At 42.6% G+C, this 25680-nt stretch overlaps 1 protein-coding gene across 1 annotated transcript; it reads right to left on the minus strand.

Annotated features, from left to right (window-relative positions):
• Positions 1-120: 120 nt before the first annotated feature.
• On the minus strand, positions 121-25439 carry LOC115172262 (alpha-1,3-mannosyl-glycoprotein 4-beta-N-acetylglucosaminyltransferase B). The gene is made up of 15 exons (XM_029729539.1): positions 25125-25439; positions 19142-19303; positions 16272-16403; positions 15800-15933; positions 13032-13078; positions 12700-12813; positions 12462-12537; positions 12254-12368; positions 11265-11395; positions 10998-11105; positions 10654-10847; positions 7029-7107; positions 2077-2152; positions 1545-1657; positions 121-891 (listed from the first exon to the last, which is right to left on the minus strand). The coding sequence occupies exons 1-15, from the start codon at positions 25207-25209 to the stop codon at positions 874-876; spliced, it is 1584 nt and encodes a 527-aa protein (XP_029585399.1). The 5' UTR covers positions 25210-25439; the 3' UTR covers positions 121-873.
• Positions 25440-25680: the final 241 nt, after the last annotated feature.

Below are 25680 nucleotides of genomic sequence, written 5' to 3' on the forward strand. Positions count from 1 at the left end.
GTGAATATAAGTAAGTACTGTAATGTCAGACAATGTTCTTGTTTGTAGAGAGTAGAGGTAACCTGTGTTTTCTATCTACTGTAAGGGTTGGGAAAAAATTAGAATTTGCCAAGCAGTTCAATTGTTATACACATTCAAGAATGCTTTCATGTTTGTTCTTTATTTACAGCACATAGTAACACACATGTACTGTATATACACGTGGAGTGGCTGCTCTCCAGTGATCCCCATTGAAACTAGCAGTTCAGTACCAGAAACACAACAGAAGATTTACATAGAAATCCACCTATGGCAAAAAAGCTACTTGAGGAATGAACCTGATCTACAGCATTTTGGCCAGAGACATGAACTCACGCACACTTGCTCAAACAGTGTCAATAATACACTAATACAAACAATTGCATCGGTTCATATTTTTTCTTACACACAACACAGTACATTGCATCCATTACTCACCGAGGGTATCAATCCATTCACCTCTCACTGAACCTATCGTTCTTACACTATCATAGCCCTGTACATGTTAATCATGTTTTCCCTCTAGAGAACTGAGACTAAAGCCACAGCTGAAAGCTGGTGCCCAGTATAAAGTCTTCCACAAATGTAGAAGTGCTCAAGTTGATTGACAAACTCATTTAGCAACAGAAAAACACACTTTCTCCTCCAGATTCACATTATAGTCTAAGGTTGAACAATTCTCCGTTGTGCATAAAGAGAACATCCACAGTGTGTGTGTGCTTCCATACAGTAGCAGATGAGGTGATTGGAGGAACTGCATTGACTGTCTATGTCCAATAGAGGTCACTGTTCATCCAGGTGTGGAGTTACAGGCGAGCAGCGCATGCCCTCCAAGGTTTCTCCTATCTCTTCCCCTTAAAGTTGAATAAATATCTGACAGACAGAGAGGGAAGCATGAGCGTTAAGCAAACCTTAGCTGATGTAATCCTGCAGTGTGTTCAATTCAAACTGTCATCACTCATTACATAAGTACAGACACACTCTTGTACGCATCCCTAATCCCCCCCAAGTTATTACTAATGAACATAATGAATGCTTAACATATTTATGTTTTCCCATTCTGTAATAACGTGATTTCCCATGCTCTACTGGTGACACTCATTTGTGTACGGGTGGTCACTAGACTAGTTACTGAATGTAATGGTTTGTTCTCATATCTGTTGATAGCGGTTGACGTCAGAGCTACTGAAGGTACCAAGGACACTTATTGTTATTGTGAATAAGTTCACAGAGTCGCCTCTAAGTTTAGAGAGGGAACTAGGTAGGAATGTGACATGTTTTTCTAGTGGAACAAGTCCTCTTCCTCTTTCAGTGGAGCACCTAGAAGCGGTTTCAAAACACCTTTAAATCTATTCAATCATTGAGACTGACTAATAAAACTAAAACTATTTCCTGTCACTTCCACACACACACACACACACACACACACACACACACACACACACACACACACACACACACACACACACACACACACACACACACACACACACACACACACACACACACACACACACACAGCTCACCTCGCTGAGCAGGACCCACATGTCAGAGTCGCTATGTACCAGTAGACGTAATGCAGAGATGGGCTGCATCTGTGCGTCTATCTGTCCCTCAGCCACTCCATCCACAAAACAACCTACAAACATGACTCAAACATTTAAAACATATCAGTTACCTGAATGTAGCATTATTCTGAACAACCTGGCAGAATATACAGTATATTATAACAGTATAACCAGTCATGTACAAAACAGCCCACAGTGGGACATAGCCCGTTGGTACACTCATTATGGCTGCTGATCCACACATCATGGTACCTTGACTTGAAGGGGAGTGATCATTCTAGTCATTGTATTTCTATGATTCAGAATCATCCTGATACACAGAACAACACTTTGATGGAGCTGTGTCTGCCTCTGACAAGTGTTTGGGTAATAATATGAGATGGGAGTTTTTCCCCTTATTCTGGGCCCTAAATAGTTTTTCCTGGTCACGTCATATGTTCAGTAAAAACTCCTGTTCTTGTAATGATATAGAATATTGAAACTCATGTACCAATCACTATGAAGCCTCCATAAGATCCTTTGTATTGAGGAGACTGGCCACCCACCAGTCTGTCTCTCACTGAGCTCTGGAGAGGAAAAACACACGTTACACCATGTTATAATAAATGTTCCCTCTAAACTGCACACGCTTGCAGTAGCCCAGAGATTGCTGCTCAGTTCCCTCGAGAATATCAGCCCACAGAGAGAAGCACGAGATTGAACTTCACTCAACTTTCAAGAGCAGTGGTCACCAACCGGTCGATCGCCAAACAATTCTGTAAAAAACTCAACAATAAAGCCTTATGTTCTTATTTTGTTTTTTTCGTCTCGGGCTGTTGGTGATAGGTGCACCCGATTCAGCTGCCCTGCGCACCACTACCTGTTTCCATTTTGAACTATTTCATGTGTCTGAACTCTGCCTTCCCGGTGGGCCCTGAGAGCAAATCAAGTGCACTATTGAGTTAGTGGCTTGCGAAAGTATTCACCCCCTTGGCATTTTTCATATTTTGTTGCCTTACAACCTGGAATTAAAATAATTTTGGGGGGGGTTGTATCATTTGATTTACACAACATGCCTACCACTTTGAAGATTACAAATATTTTTTATTGTGAAACAAACAAGAAATAAGACAAAAAAACTGAAAACTTGAGCGTGCATAACTATTCACCCCCCCAAAAGTCAATACTTTGTAGAGACACCTTTTGCAGCAATTACAGCTGCAAGTCTCTTGGGGTATGTCTTTATTAGCTTGGCAAATCCAGCCACTGGGGTTTTTGCCCATTCTTCAAGCAAAACTGCTCCAGCTCCTTCAAGTTGGAAGGTTCCGCTGGTGTACAGCAATCTTTAAGTCATACCACAGATTCTCAATTGGACTGAGGTCTGGGCTTTGACTAGGCCATTCCAAGACATTTAAATGTTTCCCCTTAAACCACTTGAGTGTTGCTTTAGCAGTATGCTTAGGGTCATTGTCCTGATGGAAGGTGAACCTCCGTCCCAGTCTCAAGTCTTTGGAAGACTGAAGCAGGTTTTCCTCAAGAATTTCCCTGTATTTAGCGCCATCCATCATTCCTTCAATTCTGACCAGTTTCCCAGTCCCTGCTGATGAACAACATCCCCATAGGGATAAGGTTCTCGGGGTGATGAGAGGTGTTGGGTTTGCGCCAGACATAGCATTTTCCTTGATGGCCAAAGAGCTCAATTTTAGTATTATCTGACCAGAGTACCTTCTTCCATATATTTGGCGAACACCAAACGTGTTTGCTTATTTTTTTCTTTAAGCAATGGCTTTTCTCTGGCCACTCTTCCATAAAGCCCAGCTCGGTGGAGTGTACGGCTTAAAGTGGTCTTATGGACAGATACTCCAATCTCCGCTGTGGAGCTTTGCAGCTCTTTCAGGGTTATCTTTGGTCTCTTTGTTTTCTCTCTGATTAATGCCCTCCTTACCCGGTTTTGGTGGGCGGTCCTCTCTTGGCAGGTTTGTTGTGGTGCCATATTCTTTCCATTTTTTAATAATGGATTTAATGGTGCTCTGTGGGATGTTCAAAGTTTCTGATATTTTTTTATAACCCAACCCTGATCTGTACTTCTCCACAACTTTGTCCCTGACTTGGAGAGCTCCTTGGTCTTCATGGTGCCGCTTGCTTAGTGGTGTTGCAGACTCTGGGGCCTTTCAGAACAGGTGTATATGTACTGAGATCATGTGACAGATCATATGACACTTAAATAAAGTCCACCTGTGTGCAATCTAACTAATTATGTGACTTCTGAAGGTAATTGGTCGCACCAGATCTTATTTAGGGGCTTCATAGCAAAGGGGGTGAATACATATGCACGCACCACTTTTCCTTTTTGAATTTTTTGAAACAAGTTCTTTTTTTAATTTCACTTCACCAATTTGGACTATTTTGTGTATGTCCATCATATGAAATCCAAATAAAAATCCATTTAAATTACTGGTTGAATGCAACAAAATAGGAAAAACGGCAAGGGGGATGAATACTTTTGCAAGGCACTGTACCTCTGGCCAATCGGATGGCTCAGATGACTATGTCTGTCTGCAGTAACGTAGCAGGCATAAAAGAAAGCTACAGTAAAGTTGATACAGTGAGATTTCAAAACGTTTTAAACCCTGACTAGAGAGAGACTGTCAACGAACACAGCTAAGAGATGCTGTTTTTATGACTGAGTTCATGTTTAAGTTCTTACTGAGCACTGTCAACAATTTGTAGTTAACACTTTTATAAGCCATAAAATGAGTGTTCTTGCTATTTCCACTCAGCGCTACAACAAGCACTGCAGCCGTAATAAATGAATAGGAAAGTGTATCTATAGGCTTGCGTTGTTGTTATTATTAGTTATTATTAGCGTTGTTATTATTAGTAACAACATGAATTTGTGCATGAGGCAGAAATAATGCGGTGTGACTCGAGTTTTGCCATCAGCTGGAAGACAGTGTCCCTTTTTGGTCAGTGTCAGTGGAGGAAAGGGAGAGCAGAGGGCTGTTGAGAGCCGAACCCTCAGTCTGCTGCTCTCTACCTCCGCTGAGACTGACCATCAGATCCAGGCACCATCAGCACATTAAAATAAAAAGCAAATTATTTAAATGTATGCTCACTCAGCTGTGCTTCACAAGTAATACAACAACGAATCTATTACCAGTGTGATCATATACTGTAGCCTACCTCAAGTTTTGAAATATAATTTTTTTTAAATGTCCCGAACAACAATGCATTGGCAGGACAATTCAAGCAAAGCCAATATGCGGTGATAATGTATTGTGCCTAAAGCTTACTGCACAAACCTCATTGCTACTGTACGGATAATGCTGCATAGGCTTCTATTTTTTTAAGTAATGTTAAAAAAAAGAGCGGTAGATCACAGCTTGCATTTTTATTCAAAGTGATCTTGACTCAGAAAAGGTTGGTGACCAATGTTCTAGAGTTTTCCCTGTTAACACTATTAATGTTTCCTTTTACTGTGGCAATTGTGATCGAATCAACGCAATATTAGCCACTTTCAATGCAACATACCGAAACAAAACTACCTATTCAAAAGATTTTGTTATAGGCAGAACACATCGGCGTAGGATTCTATTGCATTGACACGCACTACTCAGCCTGTACTCTACACAGACCGGTGTGGAATAAACAAATCAGAGTTGCAGTAGGCCTATATGCAATTAGACCATTGCCATAAATGGATCTGTGCCATTTACTTTGAACTGGACTGTGTTTACAGCATGAGCGGTCGTGAATAGATGCGCTTGTTTTGGGATCAAAGCTAGAGCTGCACGTAGCCACGTTGCACATTTTGTTCATATCCTTTGATAGTTAGTGAGTTATTAGCCCAGTTATAGATAATTTGTAGTCAGCAATAGGGGAGTGACTGCTTTCTACTAGTGCCCAAAACATGTACATTTCTAGACATCTAGACATCTGAAAAGCGACATCTGAAAAGCGAGTCAGATAAAGAGCATTTTTTTTGGTCTTAAAGGGGCAGTGTTGTATTTTCAGACAGGCTTGAATAAGCCAATAGGCAGAGGGTAGCATAATTTATCTGATTCTCTTTAATAATGCTATGGGAATAATAATGCATTTTATTTAGTAAAGTGGTTTCTTGCATCAAACAACACAACAACATGTTCAGTCACCTTGTCTGAAGGATGTCAAGACCTGCATGTTTTTGTTTTAAGTCTCATGGAATGTAGGCCAACATTGAACACCACACATTAGCCGCTACTGTAGGCTGAATGATAGAACAGCTATTTCCATGTTAAAATTGTAGAACAAATTGTTTTTGATGGTAGGCCACTCTGATAGGCCTACATTATGATCAAATAGTCACAGTAGCCTACTTGACAACTGTTAAAACTAACTTAAAGCGGGTAGAGCCTCAGTGTTCAGAGTAAACGCGCGCTGGATGTTGCACTGAATTTTCACCATTTTCACATTTGCGCTGAGCAGACCTGAAATTTGCTCGGTGCTGAAAAAGATTAGAGGGAACATTGGTTACAGTGTATTTTCTTCACTATCTCAGATCACATTCAGCAGAGCTTGAGAATGCAAAATCAATGTCCATAATCACTGAAATATGGACTAGATCTGCAACAATTGCATAGTTCTATGGAAAACAACCATTAAGAAAGACAAAGTTCTAGGGAGTACAGTCATTGAATTAGCATACTTTCCATTGAAATAGCCACACAACCACAATGTGAACAGAGGTCTATGGAACACATCCAATATAACCCTAGCACTTTGTGACACGACCTGTATCTACTAGCATTACTGTATATTGTCCTCCAAAGGCATACGGCGATTGCATAGGTTTACATTAAGATTACTAATGGGAATATTTAAGATGAATAAAGTTCACATTCAGTTAAGAGTAATTAACACAGTGCTTAGCACTTTTATACATGATTTCCCATGCTCTATTTGTGACACTAATTTGTGTGTGGGTTGACGGTGCCTAGACTAGTTACTGAGCGTTATGGTTTGTTCTCATATCTGTTGATAGTGATTGACATCAGAGCTACTGAAGGTACTAAGGACACACTGATTATTATTCTATTGATGACACTATGAACACTGTGTGATTCCGTAGCAGCCTCCCGGGCTGATGTTTACAGAACATTCTGGTACAGTCTGATTAGGATATAAAGGGCCTGTCTCCAAGAGGCTGTTAGACATTTTCTATGCTTCTGTTCTGGGAGTGTCGTACTGAATTTAATCAATGACTGCTCTCCTTTTTGTTCACCTGGAAATTCCGGTTACACACACAGGCCTTCAGCGTGTTAGCAGATAGCATGTCGTGGTTGGCGTTTCCTCTCACCTTGTTACTTAGTCTCCAGGACCTAACACCTGGGAGCCAGAGTCTCTTAGACCAGCTCCATGACACACACTCGCACACACACACACACAAACACTGTTGGCAGTTAGTGTGACCTCCGTGGCACTCACATCACTAGGGAGCACCGCCACACTGGTGTTATAAAACTGGTCTCCGTTGTTCTCGATGTTTCCACTGCGAAACAGGTACCTGGAGAGACAGAATCACCTATTTATTACCAGTTGGTTTGGCCAACAGAGAATATCCCTCTCGTGCTTTAAATCATCACAATGAAGTGGAGAGCTTTACGCTAAGTCGCCCCTTTTAAATGTCAAGTCATTACCTTAATCTCTATTGTTTTATTTATCCCTTATTTTACCAGGTAAATTAACTGAGAACACATTCTCATTTACGGCAACAACCTGGGGAATAGTTACAGGGGAGATGAATGAGCCAATTGTAAACTGGGGATGATTAAGTGAACATGATTTTGAGGGCCAGATTAGGAATTTAGCCAGGACACCAGGGTTAACACCCCTACTCTTATGATAAGTGCCATGGGATCTTTAGTGTCCACAGAGAGTCAGGACACCTGTTTAACGTCCCATCCGAAAGATAGCACCCTACACAGGGCAATGTCTCCCATCACTGCCCTGGGATTTCTTTTTTTTGTTAGACCAGAGGAAAGGGTGCCTCTTACTGGCCTTCCAACACCACTTCCAGCAGCATCAGGTCTCCCATCCAGGGACTGACCAGGACCAACCCTGCTTAGCTTCAGAAGCAAGCCAGCGGTGGGATACAGGGTGGTATGCTGCTGCCTTTGAACATGCTCATGAAGAGACTCACTGTGTGTCTAATCACAGTATGTTGATGACGATCACACACGGCCAAACGTGTTAGTCTAGAGCAGGGGTGTCAAACTCAAATACCCAGTGGGCCAAAATGTAAAACCTGAACAAAGTCGCGGGCCAACATTGAACAAATGAACCTTTTAATATGGACCCAAACAAGTTTTGCTTTAACATTGAATATGGAACAAGCATCGCTTATTACCAGACAATATATAATTTAATAGTGGAGACATGCAAAATCGAATTTCAAATGAAAAAACACATCAATGGCATTCATTTATTAAATAAATAAAATGTAAATAAAAATCGTATGCCTCTTTTCTATTTGCAGCCTTCTGATTTAAATACCAAAATAAACTTTTTCCACTGGCAAATAATATGATAATAAATCAATCAACCAATCAACCTTGTAGCAAGAAAAAGTGCACAAAGAAAACATTAATTATTGCACACTGATCTAATCTGATGTGCCCAAGCCAGATACCTGGCATCTCTTCTTGGATGCTAGTTCATCAATGTCTGGGCTCAGGCTCTGAGCTGAAGAAATCCTCAGTATCGAGCGAAGGTGTTCATCAGTCAGACGTCTCCTGTGAGTTGTTTTGGTCATCTTCATCGAGGAGAAAAGTTGCTCGCATAGATAAGTGCTGCCGAACATGGAGAGCATCTGAGCAGCTTGGGTGCGGAGCTGAGGCATTGTGTCAGGGATGAACCGTGGAAACTGTGCGGCGCCCACAGCATCATACTTTGACTTCAGCGTGTCGTTGCACTGGAGTTCAATCAGCTCCATTTGGATGTTGGTTGGTGCATTTTCCACATCAACTGCGAAGGGATTACTCAGCAGTTCAAACCTACATTTCTGGACATCGAAGTCGGCAAATCGCCGGCTAAACTCAGCGGCGAGAACACTGAGTTTTTCAGCAAACTGTGCGCATGGGAACACGGCGGTAGAGATCTGCGCTTTTATGGTTTGGCAGCAGGGAAAATGGCAAGGGTTTCCTTGCAGCATCTGATTCTCCCACAGGCACAGTTTAGTTTTAAAGGCCCTCACTGCAGCGTACATGTCTATGATGATGCGCCCCCGCCCCTGAAGCTGCAGGTTCAGCGCATCGAGATGTCACAGAGAAAGGCCAGCTCACACAGAAACTTTTGCTCCCGGAGCTCTGCTGTATCCTTCCCTTTGGTTTCCAGGAATTGACATATTTCCTCACGCAGCTCGAAACATCTGTTCAGTACTTTTCCTCTGCTTAGCCATCTCACCTCTGTGTGATACGGCACGTCTGCGTATTCCGAACCACACTCCTCTAGAAAAAATTTAAACTGGCGGTGATTCAGACCTTTGGCTCTTATAAAGTTAACTACCTGTGTTACTGTGGTCATACCATGTTCCATCTTTAGGGCTTTGGCACACAGTGATTCCTGATGTATGATGCAGTGGTAAACAGTTAGCTCACCTGCACAGTTCTCTTCCCGCATCTTCTCCCGAACCATGCCCACCAGTCCACTCTTTTTACCGCACATCGCTGGCGCACCATCTGTCGTTAATCCAACGAGTTTATCCCACGGCAGCTTTATTTCAGTTACACATTTGGAAACCTCCTCAAAGATTTCCTTTCCTGTGGTTGTGCCATGCATTGATTTGAATCCCAATAGCTCCTCCGTAACACACAGATTTGAGTCCACTCCACGGATGAAGACTGACAGCTGAGCAGTATCAGATGCGTCGCAGCTCTCATCCACAGCGAGGGAGAACGCAACGAAATCTTTTCCCTTTTCCATCAGCTGGTCATACAGATTGGTGGCAAGATCACATGTGCGATCAGCTACTGTGTTCCTGCTTAGGCTCACGTTTGAAAATGCTTGCTTTTTCTCTGGGCATACGAGGTCACAAACTTTCATCATGCACTTTTTCACGAACTCTCCCTCATTAAAGGGCCGGGCTGATTTTGCGATCTCTGCTGCCACTATATAACTAGCCTTTACAGCAGCCTCACTTTGTGATGTGGCTTTTTTGAACATATTCTGTTGTGAAACCAAACTTCTTTTCATCTCCTCTACTTTCTGGCTCCTTTGAGTCATGTCCAGGTCCTTGTATTTGTCATGGTGTTTCGTTTCATAGTGTCGTCTAATGTTGTACTCCTTACTTACAGCCACGTTGACTCCACAAACAAGACAAACAGGTTTGTCTTTTACATATGTAAACAGATAAGCTCCTGTTTTCTGCCTTTCTTTTCGCCATTTTTGGGAAGGGATAGCGCGCTGACAGTTGTAGCGTCTATGTTGCTATGACTACTGTCACAGAGGAGAGGGCGTTTCTGGGTCCTGTCCTGATTGGCGCGCGAAAACAACAGCAGAGCATTATGGGATTCGTAGTATTAGCGGTGAATGCGCTGTATAATACCGGCGGGTCAGCTCTAGTAGTAATTTGGTATTGTCTCGCGGGCCATATATAATTACCCCGCGGGCCAAATTTGACACCCATGGTCTAGAGGGTTAGGAAACAACATTGCTCTGTGGTATTAGGGCAGGGCAAACATGACCATCTGGATTCCATCTTGATAATGACTGTGACAAGTGGGAAACCACAGTGACAACCCACAAAGTCTGTTCAACAACCTTTATACAAGCAGGTACACAGATGGAACTGGAGTCAGCGTCAAGTAGGCAATATTTCAAATGTGACCTGTGGTTGGAGTTCTAATTCCTGTGTGTGTGTGTGTGTGTGTGTGTGTCCAACACAGGAGGCTGCGGAGGGGAGGATAGCTCATAATAATGGCTGGAACGGAGTGGTATCAACCACATGGAAAACATGTTTGATTTGTTCGATACCATTCCAGCCATTACTATGAGCCCGTCCTCCCCAATTGAGGTGTCACCGGCAACCTGTGGACCTGTGGTGTCTACTGACCTGGTGACAGTGCGTGGCTGTGGGAAGCTGAGCAGTATGAAGTCCTTGGCGGTAGGGGTCAAGCCCCAGAAGAAGTCCTCGCCCTTGTAGGCCCTCTCCAGGGTGTGCTGCTGGTAGTGCTTCAGACTACTGCTCAGCTCTGCAGGAGGGTTAGTGTGGGCAGCGAACAGTGGCACCTTTCCAAAGTCCTTATCCTGGACAAAACAGACACTTTAATTATAACTTCCACTATATGTCTTTATCCTGCACAAACACACACCAGAGAGGGGGTAGAACAAGAGGGAGGGAGGGGGAGAGAGAGAGAGAGAAGGGTTAAGAGAGAGAGAGAGGGAGAAAGTGCTTACTTTCAGTTTCTGTAGCTTCCCAGGCAGAGAGGAGTGAAGGCCTACATGTTGAAACAGAGAGGGTTTATATCTCAGCTTGAGCAGGCCCTTCTGCAGGTTGCAGTCTTTCTGGACGGGACAAAATATGAAAAACCCATCAACTCTCAATTGAATAAAGGAATAGTTCACTCACAAACTCAAGTTTGACGAGTTTGGACTCTACATTTTATAATCTCTTTCATTTTATTCTCTTGAGCAAAATACTTTCTTTTGTTGTGCACAACTCACAGCATCTTTTTCTGGGTTACAAGCCTTCACCCACAGGATGTGGTCCAACAGCCAATCAATGGGCTTGTCTTTGTAGAACATCAGAAAGAATTCTGCTATCATTGGTAGATCACGGGCTCGGAACATCTTGCCTGATAAAGATATAAAACACACACACACAATAAATAAAGTAAAATGACTTAAGACATTGTGAGGAGAATAACCAAAGTGAGGTCATAGCCGGTCTGTTTGTACAAGTCCATGTTCCCAGTCACCTTGAAGTGGTTAAAAGTGGTGATTCGCGTTTTTTAATGCTTTGTGTGAATGCTGCCATCTATCCACTGTTTTTGTTCTAATCGTCACAGTAGGAACATGCTGCCATCTATCCAAGTTATAATGGTCACAGTAGGAACATGCTGCCATCTATCCAAGTTATAATGGTCACAGTAGGAACATGCTGCCATCTATCCAAGTTATAATGGTCACAGTAGGAACATGCTGCCATCTATCCAAGTTATAATGGTCACAGTAGGAACAACATCCTCTATGCACTTCCTGATGAACCCGGTCACTAAGTCAGTGTATACGTCGATACTATTCCCAGAGGTGACCCAGTACACTTCCCAGTCCGCGTGATCAAAACGGTCTTGAAGCATAGATTCCGATTGGTCAGACCAACGATGAACAGTCCTTACCATGGGTGTTTCCTGATTAAGTTTCTGCCTATAAGTGGGGAGGAGCAGGTGGTGTGTGTGACCTGATTTGCCGAAGAGAGGGCCTTGTATCTGTCCCGGAAAGGAGAGTCATGAGTGTATTTTATCCACATACACGTGTACATACTCCCATCTGTGAGTGTGTGTTTTTCTCAGTAACTTCCCTCATGAAATAAAGGTAATAAATAAATGGTGTGTTCATCTGCTTTAGTTCCCACAGTTGCCTTACTACTAACTACGCCCTCCTTTTCCAGAAGCCCTGAGAACAGACACTTTCAGAGAAGAGCATAGACTCACCGATGAAGCCGAGCTGAGAGAACTCCAGGAACATCCAGTCATCGGTGGCCAGCTTTCTGACGTATGTTTTCATGGTCTGAGAGTAACCAGGATTAGCCACGATGTCATCCTCCAACTGACAACACACATTTTTTTATGAGGATGTGTTAATATATGAATATGATTTCAGACTGACTGGCCAATCAGAGAGGTGGAACTCTGACCCCACCTGTACATAATAGGTTCCCTTCTCCTGGGCGTAGAGCATCAGGAAGCTATAATCCAAGTTCTGCTTTGTGCGCCATCTGAAAACAACCACAACCACAACCCAAACCACTTACTGCAGGTGCACATGATGTGACGTGTTAGACTTCGATTTCATTTTTTTGTTTTTGTTTCCATGATTGTAAGACCACGTGTCTGTATGTGTTGGACTGTGTTGGGTTGTGCATGAGTCCGTTTCTCACTTGACTCTCTCCTTGGAGTCTCCGAAGGTTTCCCTGAGTCTGCTGAAGTTGGGGTAGAAGTACTGAGAAGGGGACACTACCTCCAACAGGCCTGAGTGCACATCCTTAGGAAAACTACAGCCACACACAACCACAGGTAAACTACAAAACACCGTGAAGAAACACACCAACTACAAAACACAGTCAAACTACAAAAAACACAGCAAAACATTTTTAAACTACAAAACATAGCCAACAACAGTCAAATGACAAAACATAGCCAACAACAGTCAAATGACAAAACATAGCCAACAACAGTCAAATTTCAATCACAAACTACCAAAACTTCTCACTTCTTCTCTAGGAGTTCTGCTACACTGTTGACGTATTCTGCATCCGTCTGAAATAAAGATACAGAGAGAAGGGGAAATAAATGAGAGAAGGGGAAATCCAGTGAAAGCAAACCTGAAACATGAGGTAATGTTACTATAGGGGTGTGTGTGTGCAGTAGAATCAATGTAGATGAAACATGAGGTAATGTTACTAGAGGGGTGTGTGTGTGCAGTAGAATCAATGTAGATGAAACATGAGGTAATGTTACTAGAGGGGTGTGTGTGTGCAGTAGAATCAATGTAGATGAAACATGAGGTAATGTTACTAGAGGGGTGTGTGTGTGCAGTAGAATCAATGTAGATGAAACATGAGGTAATGTTACTAGAGGGGTGTGTGTGTGCAGTAGAATCAATGTAGATGAAACATGAGGTAATGTTACTAGAGGGGTGTGTGTGTGCAGTAGAATCAATGTAGATGAAACATGAGGTAATGTTACTAGAGGGGTGTGTGTGTGCAGTAGAATCAATGTAGATGAAACATGAGGTAATGTTACTAGAGGGGTGTGTGTGTGCAGTAGAATCAATGTAGATGAAACATGAGGTAATGTTACTAGAGGGGTGTGTGTGTGCAGTAGAATCAATGTAGATGAAACATGAGGTAATGTTACTAGAGGGGTGTGTGTGTGCAGTAGAATCAATGTAGATGAAACATGAGGTAATGTTACTAGAGGGGTGTGTGTGTGCAGTAGAATCAATGTAGATGAAACATGAGGTAATGTTACTAGAGGGGTGTGTGTGTGCAGTAGAATCAATGTAGATGAAACATGAGGTAATGTTACTAGAGGGGTGTGTGTGTGCAGTAGAATCAATGTAGATGAAACATGAGGTAATGTTACTAGAGGGGTGTGTGTGTGCAGTAGAATCAATATAGATGAAACATGAGGTAATGTTACTAGAGGGGTGTGTGTGTGCAGTAGAATCAATGTAGATGAAACATGAGGTAATGTTACTAGAGGGGTGTGTGTGTGCAGTAGAATCAATGTAGATGAAACATGAGGTAATGTTACTAGAGGGGTGTGTGTGTGCAGTAGAATCAATGGTTTGCAGTTTTACTTTAGTGCCTTATTGCAAACAGGATGCATGCTTTGGAATATTTTGATTCTGTACAGGCTGCCTCCTTTTCACTCTGTCATTTAGGTTAGTATTGTGGAGTAACTACAATGTTGGTTATCCATCCTCAGTTTTCTCCTATCACAGTCACCATTGGCCTTATGGTGAAATCCATGAGCGGTTTTCTTCCTCGCTGGCAACTGTGTTAGGAAGGACGCCTGTATCTTTGTAGTGACTGGGTGTATTGACACATCATCCAAAGTGTTATTAATAACTTCACCATGCTCAAAGGGAAACTCAATGTCTGCTTTTTAAAAATTTTAATCACCCATCTACCAATTGGTGCTCTACTTTGCAAGGCATTGGAAAACCTCCCTGGTCTTTGTGGTTGAATCCATGTTTGAAATTCACTGCACGACTGAGGGACCTTAAAGATAATTGTATGTGTGCGGTACAGAGATGAGGTAGTCATTTAAAACTTAATGTTAAACACTATTAATCCACAGAGTGAGGCCATGCAACTTAATATGTGACTTGTTAAGCAATTTGTACTCCTGACCGTATTTAGACTTGCCATAACAAAACGGTTGAATACTTATTGACTCAAGACATTTCAGCTTTTCATTTTTAATCAAATTGTGTCTAGGCCAGTGACACAGAATCTGAAATTAATCCATTTTAAATTCAGGATGTAACACAACAAAATGTTAAAAATTCAATGGGTGTGAAAATACTTTCTAAAGGCACAGTAAATTGATTGCATTAAAACAGATTCATATCTTTGGTTTGGTACTGTTGATTTTATCATACACGCCTGTCCATCACAGGACTTAGCTCAAAAGGGGTAGCAGGGCAGCCTAGTGGTAAGAGCGTTGGGCTAGTAACCGGAAGGTTGCAAGTTCAAATCCCCGAGCTGACAAGGTACAAATCTGTTGTTCTGCCCTTGAACAAGGCAGTTAACCCACTGTTCCAAGGCTGTCATTGAAAATAAGAATTTGTTTTTAACTGACTTGCCCTGTATTCAAATCCTACCCTACGAGTTCCAGACTACTGCTCCTGTTCAACCTGGTAATGAATTGGTGTGCCAGGTCTAAATCAGTCCCTGATTAGAAAAATAATGGAAAAAAAGCACTGCAACGGGCTTCAAAGTACAAATTTGAATATGAGGGCTAAAGAAGAGCCATGTGCTTAGATAGACATCTGGTTTGGGCTATATAGTTTGATCTGAGGTCTTTAGAATGAGTTACTTAACTGGAAATCTAGAACAGGCATTTCTCGTAATGTGCTCGTCCATTCCTGTAGTTTAGGTGTGTAGTGTTATAACATACATACTGTACCTAGGCTTCTGAAAGGCACGGTCACACAACAGGTTTAGCAGGTCTTTCCTTGAAAATGAATCACTACATTTTTTTCATCATAATCAGTCGATACTCTGCGTTAATAACAATAGGTCGATTTGACCCGAGGCAGAGACCAGACCGTAGTCTTACCACCTCAAGCTACATTACCCCATCTAAAAAGTTAATTATTTTTATGATAACCATCTAAAAAAGACACTTTAAGTGACATGATGTGGGCCTACTGTTACTGTCAAGTGTTTTGTTTTAAAAGCAGTTTGATTGGCTAAGACCATCCCATGTGTTTCTATACGCCCCTATCAGGGTATCTGAGCAAGTTACCTCGGCAACAAAGACGATGATGACGGTGTCGTTCCGTTCAGAAGGTGAAAGGTCGTAGAGGAGGGAGTTCAGGGTGTTTACCAGGTAGCTCTGCTTCTGACGTTTCACTGTAGGGATCCCCAATACCAGGGACACTGACACACACACACACACACACACACACACACACACACACACACACACACACACACACACACACACACACACACACACACACACACACACACACACACACACACACACACACACACACACACACACACACACGCTAAAGTAAATCATTCACTGGAATAAAGTCAACACTGAGCAGGGTGGGTGAGGTGGCAGGATAGGGGTTACAGGCTGCGGGCTACAGTACAGACTGACACTAGCAAACCACACCAAGCTTTGTAGCCTCTCACTTTAACACCCCTCTGGTTTGTCAAAGAGGACACGTTTACCCAGAGACATTTTTACATGACTCGTCGCTCACCTCCAGTTCGGCCTTGTCCCAGGACCACGTTAGGAATCAGGCTGTCTGGGTGGTCCCGTAGGTGGGGCAGGTAGAGGTAGGCGTTGGGCAGTCTGGAGGACAGCAGACTGAGATTTCTCTTTATCCGTCCTTCTACACTCCACGCCACCAGAAACCAAACCAAACACACAAGTAACGGTCAGACATAAAACAATCAATCCTTTATATTACAGCAGTACTTAGTGTGGAGAGAGGTAATTCATTTAGCTTTGTTGACACTGCTTACAGTTTTATCTTGACTTCTCAAAAGTTCAGCGAGAGGGGGTGAGAGAGGGGGTGAGAGAGAGAGAGAGACAACGAGAAATCGGGAAGATACCATCATTGATCAAAAGCATGTATCCATTAAGATCTAAGGCCCTCAAGTTCTACCTTAATGAACGTCCCCTTAATGCTCTCCCCAGCACCAGTTGTATTGTGGACTGAACTGGTACTAACCTCCAACTATTTTCTCTTCAGAGGAGACTTTTTCTTCCAGACCAAAGGGACAGCGATGGGGAGCACTATGGCTCCTAATTATGCTAACCTGTATCTAGAAATGTTTGTGGTACAGGTGGTGCTGAATCCAGACCGTAACCCATTTCTCCCCAATATTCTCCTCATTCGGATATATTTGGATGATATTTTCCTGATCTATACAGGGACTCAGGAAGAGCTCTTGGAATTCACCATTGGGGAATATATTTAAGAACATTATCAGAAAGCACTGGTATATTATTGACACTGACCTAAATATCCCCCATGTATGGTCTTTAAAAGACCCCCAAACGTGAGAGGCATTGGGTCAGACATTGTGGTCAAATTTGATAACCCGGTCTTCCTTTCCTGTGGCGGTCCTCATGAGAGCCAGCTTCATCATAGCGCTTCTTGCTTTATGTGACTGCACTTGAAGAAACCTTCAAAGTTCTTGACATTTTCCGGATTGACTGACCTTCATGTCTAAAAGTAATGAGGGACTGTTGTTTCTCTTAGCTTATTTGAGCTGTTCTTACCATAATATGGCCTTTTACAAAATAGATGGCCCTATGTTCTGTATACCAACCCTACTTTGTCACAACACAACTGACTGGCTCAAGAAGAAAATAAATTCCACAATTTAACTTTTAACAAGGCACACCTGCTAATTGAAATGCATTCCAGGTGACTACCGCATGAACCATTCAATTCTTGTGAGTAAGGAGTATTGGTGTCTGAGGGGTCTTTGGCCTGGTTTGCTAACTACCCCTCTCAAAGAGTGCCCTACTGCCTGTCACCAAGGGAGTACCCCAAGGCTCAATCCTAGGCCCCGCGCTCTTCTCAATTTACATCAACAACATAGCTCAGGCAGTAGGAAGCTCTCTCATCCATTTATATGCAGATGATACAGTCTTATACTCAGCTGGCCCCTCCCCTGATTTTGTGTTAAATGCTCTACAACAAAGCTTTCTTAGTGTCCAACAAGCTTTCTCTGCCCTTAACCTTGTTCTGAACACCTCCAAAACAAAGGTCATGTGGTTTGGTAAGAGGAATGCCCCCTCTCCCCACCAGTATGATTACTACCTCTGAGGGTTTAGCGCTTCAGGTAGTCACCACATACAAGTACTTGGGATGGCTAGAGGATGCACTGTCCTTCTCTCAGCACATATTAAATCTAGACTTGGTTTCCTCTATCGTAATCGCTCCTCTTTCACCCCAGCTGCCAAACTAACCCTGATTCAGATAACCATCCTACCCATGCTAGATTACGGAGATATAATTTATAGATTGGCAGGTAAGGGTGCTCTCGAGAGGCTAGATATTCTTTACCATTCGGCCATCAGATTTGCCACCAATGCTCCTTATAGGACACATCACTGCACTCTATACTCCTCTGTAAACTGGTCATCTCTGTATACCCGTCGCAAGACCCACTGGATGATGCTTATTTATAAAGCCCTCTTAGGCCTCACTCCCGCCTATCTGAGATATCTAATGCAGCCCTCATTCTCCACATACAACACCCGTTCTGCCAGTCACATTCTGTTAAAGTTCCCCAAAGCACACACATCTCTGGGTCGCTCGTCTTTTCAGTTCGCTGCAGCTAACGACTGGAACGAGCTGCAACAAGCACTCAGACTGGACAGTTTTATCTCAATCTCTTCATTCAAAGACTCAATCATGGACACTCTTACTGACAGTGGTGGCTGCTTTGTATGATGTATTGTTGTCTCTACCTTCTTGACCTTTGTTCTGTTGACTTTGCCCAATAATGTTTGTACCATGTTTTTGTGCTGCTACCATGTTGTGTTGCTACCATGTTGTTGTCATGTTGTGTTGCTACCATGCTGTGTTGTCATGTGTTGCTGCCTTGTTAAATTGTTGTATTTATTTTTTTAATCCCAGGCCCACGTCCCCGCAGGAGGCCTTTTGCCTTTTGGTAGGCCGTCATTGTAAATAAGAATTTGTTCTTAACTGACTTCCGTAATTAAATAAAAGGTTCAATAATTTTTTTTATAAATACATAAAAAAGCTGGTTGAGAAAATGGCAAGAAGAATCTAAAAAAATATATATATATTTTGATTTCTTTAACACTTTTTTGGTTACTACATGATTTCATATGTGTTATTTCATAGTTTTGATGTCTTCACTATTATTCCACAATGTAGAAGATGGTAAATATAAAGAAAAACCTTGGAATGAGTAGATGTGTCCAAACTTTTGCCTGGTACTGTAAATTTTGTTGGTTCATCGTCATTTAATTAAAATGACGTGGAAACAACGTTGTTTCAACCTGTGCGTGCCCAGTGGGATGGCTGTACTATCACCTGCGATGCGACTGTACGCTGATGATAACATGATAACTCTGTCCCCTCACCTGGGGTATTAGTGGAGGACTTGTTGTTAGGCGTGGTGAGGTTCCTCAGGCTGGTCAGAACACTGCTGAGCTCCCTGGACAGCAGCTCCCCCCTGAACTCTGCAGCCAGCAGACGTTCATACAGCTGGATCATATCTGGGTGGTGGGAGGGTTCATCCTCATCTACACATACACGCACGCGTGTACACATACCGACAGGCACACACACACACACACACACACGCACCCATACAGTTGAGTGACAGAAAGAGATAAGAAGAGATAGAGAGAGTATAACAGTTACAAGTCAATCTTTGAAAGTATGTATTTGAAAAAGCTCCATTGACATTAAATTTGCAAATATATTGAGTAGTTGGGTGCAGGACAGCAAAAGGTATAGGCTAATCTTCCCATAGTCCCGTTCCACTGCTGTGATTTCCATGACAACCCCATTCATACCACATAGTTCCTCAAAGAACAAACCCTGTGTTTTAGTTACTGGGTTACTTGTCTGAAGCAGAAAAGGAATGGTGTTCCCCCAGACAACAAGGAACTCACACGCTAGTGGTTTTTAAGTCATTGAATCAAAATCTGTGAAATTGGATGTCACATGCTTCGTAAAACAACCGGTGTAGACTAACAGTCAAATGCTAACTTACAGATCCTTCCCAACAATGCAGAGAGAAATAGAAAAATAATGGAGAAATAATAACTCAAGGAATAAATACACAATGAGTAACGATAACTTGGCTATACAGTACACATGGTTCAAGGACCGGGTCGATGTGTATGGGGTAAGAGGTAATTGAGGTAGATGTTTACATATAGGTAGGAGTAAAGTGACTAGGCAACAGGGTTGATAATAAACAGTAGCAGCAGCATATGTGATGAGTCAAAAGAGTTAGTGCAAATTCGGGCAGCTATTTGGTTAACTATTTAGCAGTCTGATGGCTTGGGGGTAGAAGCTGTTCAGGGTCCTGTTGGTTCCAGACTTGGTGCATCAGTACCACTTGCCATGTGGTGGCAGCGAGAAAAGTCTGACTTGGGTGGCTGGAGTCTTTGACAATTTTTAGTGCCTTCCTTTGACACCACCTGGTATAGATGTCCTGGATGGCAGGGAGCTCGGGCACCAGTGATGTACTGGGCCGTACGCACTACCCTCTGTAGCGCCTTACGGTCGGGTGCCTTGCAGTTGCCATAACAAGCGGTGATGCAGTCAGTCAAGAGGATCTGAGGGCCCATGCCAATTTATTTCAGCCCAGAGGGGGAAGAAGAATTTGTCGTGCCTTCTTCATGACTGTGTTGTGTATGGACCATGTTCATTTCTAAGTGATGTGGACACGGAGGAACTTGAAGCTCTCTACCCGCTCCACTACAGCCCCGTCGATGTGGATGGGGATGTGCTCAGACCTCCATTTCCTGTAGTCCATAATCAGCTCCTTTGTCTTGCTGACGTTGAGGCAGCGCTTGTTGTCCTGGCACCACACTGCCACACCACTAAACTTAAAGAAGTCCAGGATCCAGCTGTCGAGGGAGGTGTTCAGTCCCACAGTCCTGAGCCTAGTGATGAGCTTGGAGGGCACTATGGTGTTGAACGCAGAGCTGTAGTCGATGAACAGCATTCTCACATAAGTGTTCCTCTTGTCCAAGTGGGAGAGGGCAGTGTGGCGAGCAATGGAGATTGTGTCATCTGTGGATCTGTTGGGGTGTTATGCAAATTGGAGTGGGTTCAGGGTGTCTGGGATGATGGTGTTGATGTGAGTTGTGACCAGCCTTTCAAAGCATTTTATGGCTACAGATGTGAGTGCTATTGGGCAATAGTCATTTAGACAGGTTATCTTGGGCACAGGGACTATGGTGGTCTGCTTGAAACACGTAGGTATTACAGACTGGGTCAGTGGGAGGTTGAAAAGGTCAGTGAAGACACTTTCCAGCTGGTCAGCGCATGCTCCAAGTATGCGTCCCCGTAAACAATGGTTCAGTGTTGCTTGCCTTGAAGCGAGCATACAAGGCATTTCGCTTGCGCACATCCACCGAGTGTCAGAGCCGGTGTAGTAGGAGTCCACCTTTGTCCTGTATTGCCACTTTGCCTGTTTGATGGCTTGTCGGAGGTCGTAGAGGGATTTCTTCTAAGCTTCCGCATAAGTGTCCACTCCTTGAAAGCGGCAGTTTTAGCCAATAGCTCAGTGTGGATATTGCCTGTAATCCATGGCTTCTTGTTGGGATATAAACGTACGGTCACTGTGGGAAAGACGTCGTCAAAGCACTTATGAAAGAAGCCGGTGAATGATGTGGCAAACGCCTCAATGTTATCGGATGAATCCCGGAACAAAACAGTCCTGTAGCTTAGCATCATCGGACCACTTCCGTCACTGGTACTTCCTTTTTGAGTTGTTGCTTGTAAACTGGAATCAGGAGGATAAAGCTATGGTCAGATTTGCCAAAGGGAGAGCCTTGTATGCATTTCTGTGTGTGGAGTAAAGGTGATCTATAATTTTGATGCCTCTAGTTGCACATGTGAAATACTGGTAACGGATTTCAGTTTCCCTGCATTAAAATCACCGGCCAAGAGACGCGCCGCCTCTGGATGTGCATTTTCTTGTTTGCTTATGGCCTTTACAGCTTGTTGAATGCGGTCTTAGTGCCAGCATCGGTTTGTGGTGGTAAATAGACAACTAGGAAAAATCTAGATGAAAACTCTCTTGGTAAATAGTATGCTTGATACATAGGCATACTTCAATATAAAATATCAGCTCTTAAATTAGACTGTTATACCGGTATTATAAACCATGCTGCCTATGATATTGCAAAACTTGAAATACATATAGCCTATCTATTTACCAGGCTACTAGGTCCAATGAGAGATGCGCATGGTTATTTGTTGTATGGGTGCTTGGGGAACATCATGGCCAGAAAAGGTGAGAATATATTCTGCATTGGTTATGAAAATAAAATAGAAAAAAAGATTCCTATGTCTAATTATTTTATATTCCAAAAATAAAAAACAGATTGTCGCTTTTCTCACTAATGGCTGCATTGTTAATATATGTTTTTCGTTTTTTTATTTTTTTTTATTTACTTGCCAGCTTGCAATACAAAAATGATTTCAATCACTAACAGCTGTGTTTACACATGGTCTACGGTTTGCAGGGAGGTGAACACCTTCTCACATTAAAATAGTTTTTTTAATAAATGCCAACTTTTGCATTAAAACTTGCGCACGCACATTTTGGGGTATATTTTGTACTTATACAATGTTTATAAACGCGGCGCCTGGTGTTGCAGAATCATGGCAATACATCTAGATGAGAACCATTCAAATTCTAGGTAGACCTATATGATTAACTAAGCAATAAGGCCCGAGGAGGTGTGGTATATGGCTAATATACCACGGCTAAGGGCTGTTCTTATGCACAACGCAATAAGGAGTGCCGGGACACAGCACTTAGCCGCGGTATATTGGCCATATACCACAAACTACCCAAGGTGCCTTATTGCTATTATAAACTGGATACCAACGTAATTAGAGCGGTAAAAATAAATGTTTTGTCATACCCGTGGTATACGTTCTGATATACCATGGCTGTCAGCCAATCAGCATTCAGGACTTGAACGACCCAATTTACAATTAAGTGATAATGCCCGAGAAGCCGGTGTTTGGTGGATATAATGGCACGGCTGTTGTTATATTGGCAAACCGTGCCAATATATCCTCCAAACAAAGGCTTCGAGGGCATAATCACTTTCATACAATGGCTTACCAACATTCAAATAATGATTTACATATTTTCATAAAAATGTTATTTATTCATACTATTTCATCCTTCCACAAGATATGGTCCCGACAAAAATCTAGGGTTGCTACTCAAGCCAGTTGGTCGTTCGTTCTATCGGTTTGGTTGCCAGAGACGCGACCCAGTCATTCAGTCTCATACTGGCTGGCAACGTTCTTATCCCTTGCTTGTTAACAAGCCAACTACGGCTAACTTACAGTCACGTCAAAAAGTCCAGCGAGAATAACAGCAAAGTAGCTGATTTTGCATTAGTTTTAGCTGTTTTCTAGTGACATTTATTTGGATACATCCATAACAATGAGTTAGGGCTCTGGGAGTGTGATGTCAGGAAAATAACCTCTCACTCAACGTAAACAAAACAAAGGAGATGATCATTGACTTCAGGAAACAGCAGAGGGAGCACCCCCCCCCCATCCACATCGACGGGACAGCAGTGGAGAAGGTGGAAAGTTTTAAATTCATCGGCGTACAAATCACTGACTACCAAATGGTCCACACACACAGACAGTGAGGTGAAGAAAGCACAACATCACCTCTTCAACCTCAGGAGGCTGAAGAAATTTGGCTTGTCACCTAAAACCCTCACAAACTTTTACAGATGCACAATTGAGAGCATCCTGTCGGGCTGTATCCCCGCCTGGTATGGCAACTGCACTGCCCACAACCGCAGGACTCTCCAGAGGGTGGTGTGGTCTGCACAACACATCACCGGGGGCAAACTACCTGCCCTCCAGGACACCTACAGCACCCGATGTCACAGGAAGGCCAAAAAGATCATCAAGGGACAACAATCACCCGAGCCACTGCCTGTTCACCCCACTATCATCCAGAAGGCGAGGTCAGTACAGCTGCATCAAAGCTGGGACCGAGAGAAAAGCAGCTTCTATCTCAAGGCCATCAGACTGTTAAATAGCCATCACTAGCACAGAGAGGCTTCTGCCTACATACACAGACTTGAAATCACTGGCCACTTTAATAATAGAACACTATTCACTTTAATAATGTTTATATATCCTGCATTACTCTTCTAATATGTATATACTGTATTCTATACTATTCTACTGTATCTTAGTCTATGCCACTCTGACATTGCTCATCCATGTATTTATATATTCTTAATTACATTCCTTTACTTAGATTTGTGTGTATTAGATATTTTTTGTGAAATTGTTAGATATTACTTATTAGAAATTGCTGCACTGTCGGAACTAGAAGCACTAGCATTTCGCTACACCCGCAATAACATCTGCTAAACACGTGTATGGGACCGATAAAATTTGATTTGATGAGGGGCAATTTTTCTTGGCATAGAAAATGTGCTCACTTGTCAGGACACTGTTGTTCAGAGGAGCTAGCCAACAACACAGCTAACACAATCACTTCAAACTGAAGCTGAAAAGACTGCAAACTAGCTGCACTTCTTTCGTTTGACCTTTTTTCAATTTGTATATATCCATAAAAATGATGCCAGACAATTTATGATTTCGATTGGCTAAGAAACGCTGCCTGCCTATCTGTCTCATCCTGGAGATCGAATTTGAATATTGAAACAATGTTGCAAATGTCGGAGAGACTGACAGCAAGGTTTATACAAATCTCTGCTGTTGTTAACTAAATGTTAGTCTAAAAGAAATGTGAGATAATGTCTAGATGCTCTTTATATTGCCTGGCTGGGCTGATGAGACAGCGGATTGCGCAGTCAGATGGAACAGAGTAAATAGGCATTTTAACATCATAGATTTAGCCTGTGGTAACTTGTGGAATAGACACCGGCTGGAATGCAGTTTTAACCAATCAGCATTCAGGATTAGACCCACCCATTGTATAATTAAGAAATAAGACATGAGGGGGTGTGGTATATGGCCAAAATACCACGCCTAAGGACTGTTCTTATGCACAATGCATCGCGGAGTGCCTGGACACAGCCCTTAGCCGTGGTATATTGGCCATATAACACAACTGGTAACCAACGTAATTGGAGCAGTAAAAATACATGTTTTGTCCTACCACGGCTGTCAAATATTCAGCATTCAGGGCTCGAACCACCCAGTTTATCATTTTCAATTTATCACGTATTTAGCTTCCAGTATTACCATTTGAAAACAATAGAAAAGTGAGTTCAGTAATGTACAAGGTTTTACCTTTTGAAAAAAGTTTGTAGCCTAATACATCATAATGTAAACAGAACAGTGTGACGTGCGACACCTTACCATTTCCATTATGAGCGGTAAACCAGGTTAGAGAAAGAAAAGCACAAGCCAGAATACATCCAAGTTTTATATGGGTGAGCCTCATCTCATCTCTCAAACTGTCAATAGAAAACTTCCGTCTGACTTCGGTTTATGCTGAAAACAGTGCTGCCGTTCAAATGAATCCACAGGTGATAGTCCACTCAGGTTCTTCTCGCGTTTACTCCATGACAGCGCCAAGGACATCCTATGATGAAAAGCCTGAAAGTCACTTCCTTATCTCTTCATAAAATAGATTGACATACATGACAACCCCTGGTTAGCCTACAACATTTCCTTGAAAAGGTGATGCGACAGTTGAGGTGCGCCTGTCTCAGCGCGGTCTCATCCCCACCTACTGGGCAATTGTTGAACTGCGTGATTTCAAAATCAAATCAAATTCGATTGGTCACATACACATGGTTAGCAGATGTTATTGCGAGTGTAGCGAAATGCTTGGACATGTAGTTCCGACAGTGCAGCAATATCTAACAAGTAGTCTATCAATTCCACAACAACTACCTAATACACACACATC

This window comes from Salmo trutta, chromosome 3 (genome assembly GCF_901001165.1).
Source record: "Salmo trutta chromosome 3, fSalTru1.1, whole genome shotgun sequence".
Lineage (NCBI taxonomy): Eukaryota > Metazoa > Chordata > Actinopteri > Salmoniformes > Salmonidae > Salmo > Salmo trutta.

Bases quoted from the DNA above. Each gene is read 5' to 3' on its own strand.
- LOC115172262 (XM_029729539.1), bottom strand. From the start codon at position 25,209: ATGAGGCTCACCCATATAAAACTTGGATGTATTCTGGCTTGTGCTTTT. The intron at 12,538-12,699 runs GTGAGAAACGGA...GGTTGTTTTCAG, and splicing joins GACTCCAAGGAGAGAGTCAA to ATGGCGCACAAAGCAGAACT. The intron at 12,369-12,461 runs GTGGGGTCAGAG...GTGTGTTGTCAG, and splicing joins AGGGAACCTATTATGTACAG to TTGGAGGATGACATCGTGGC.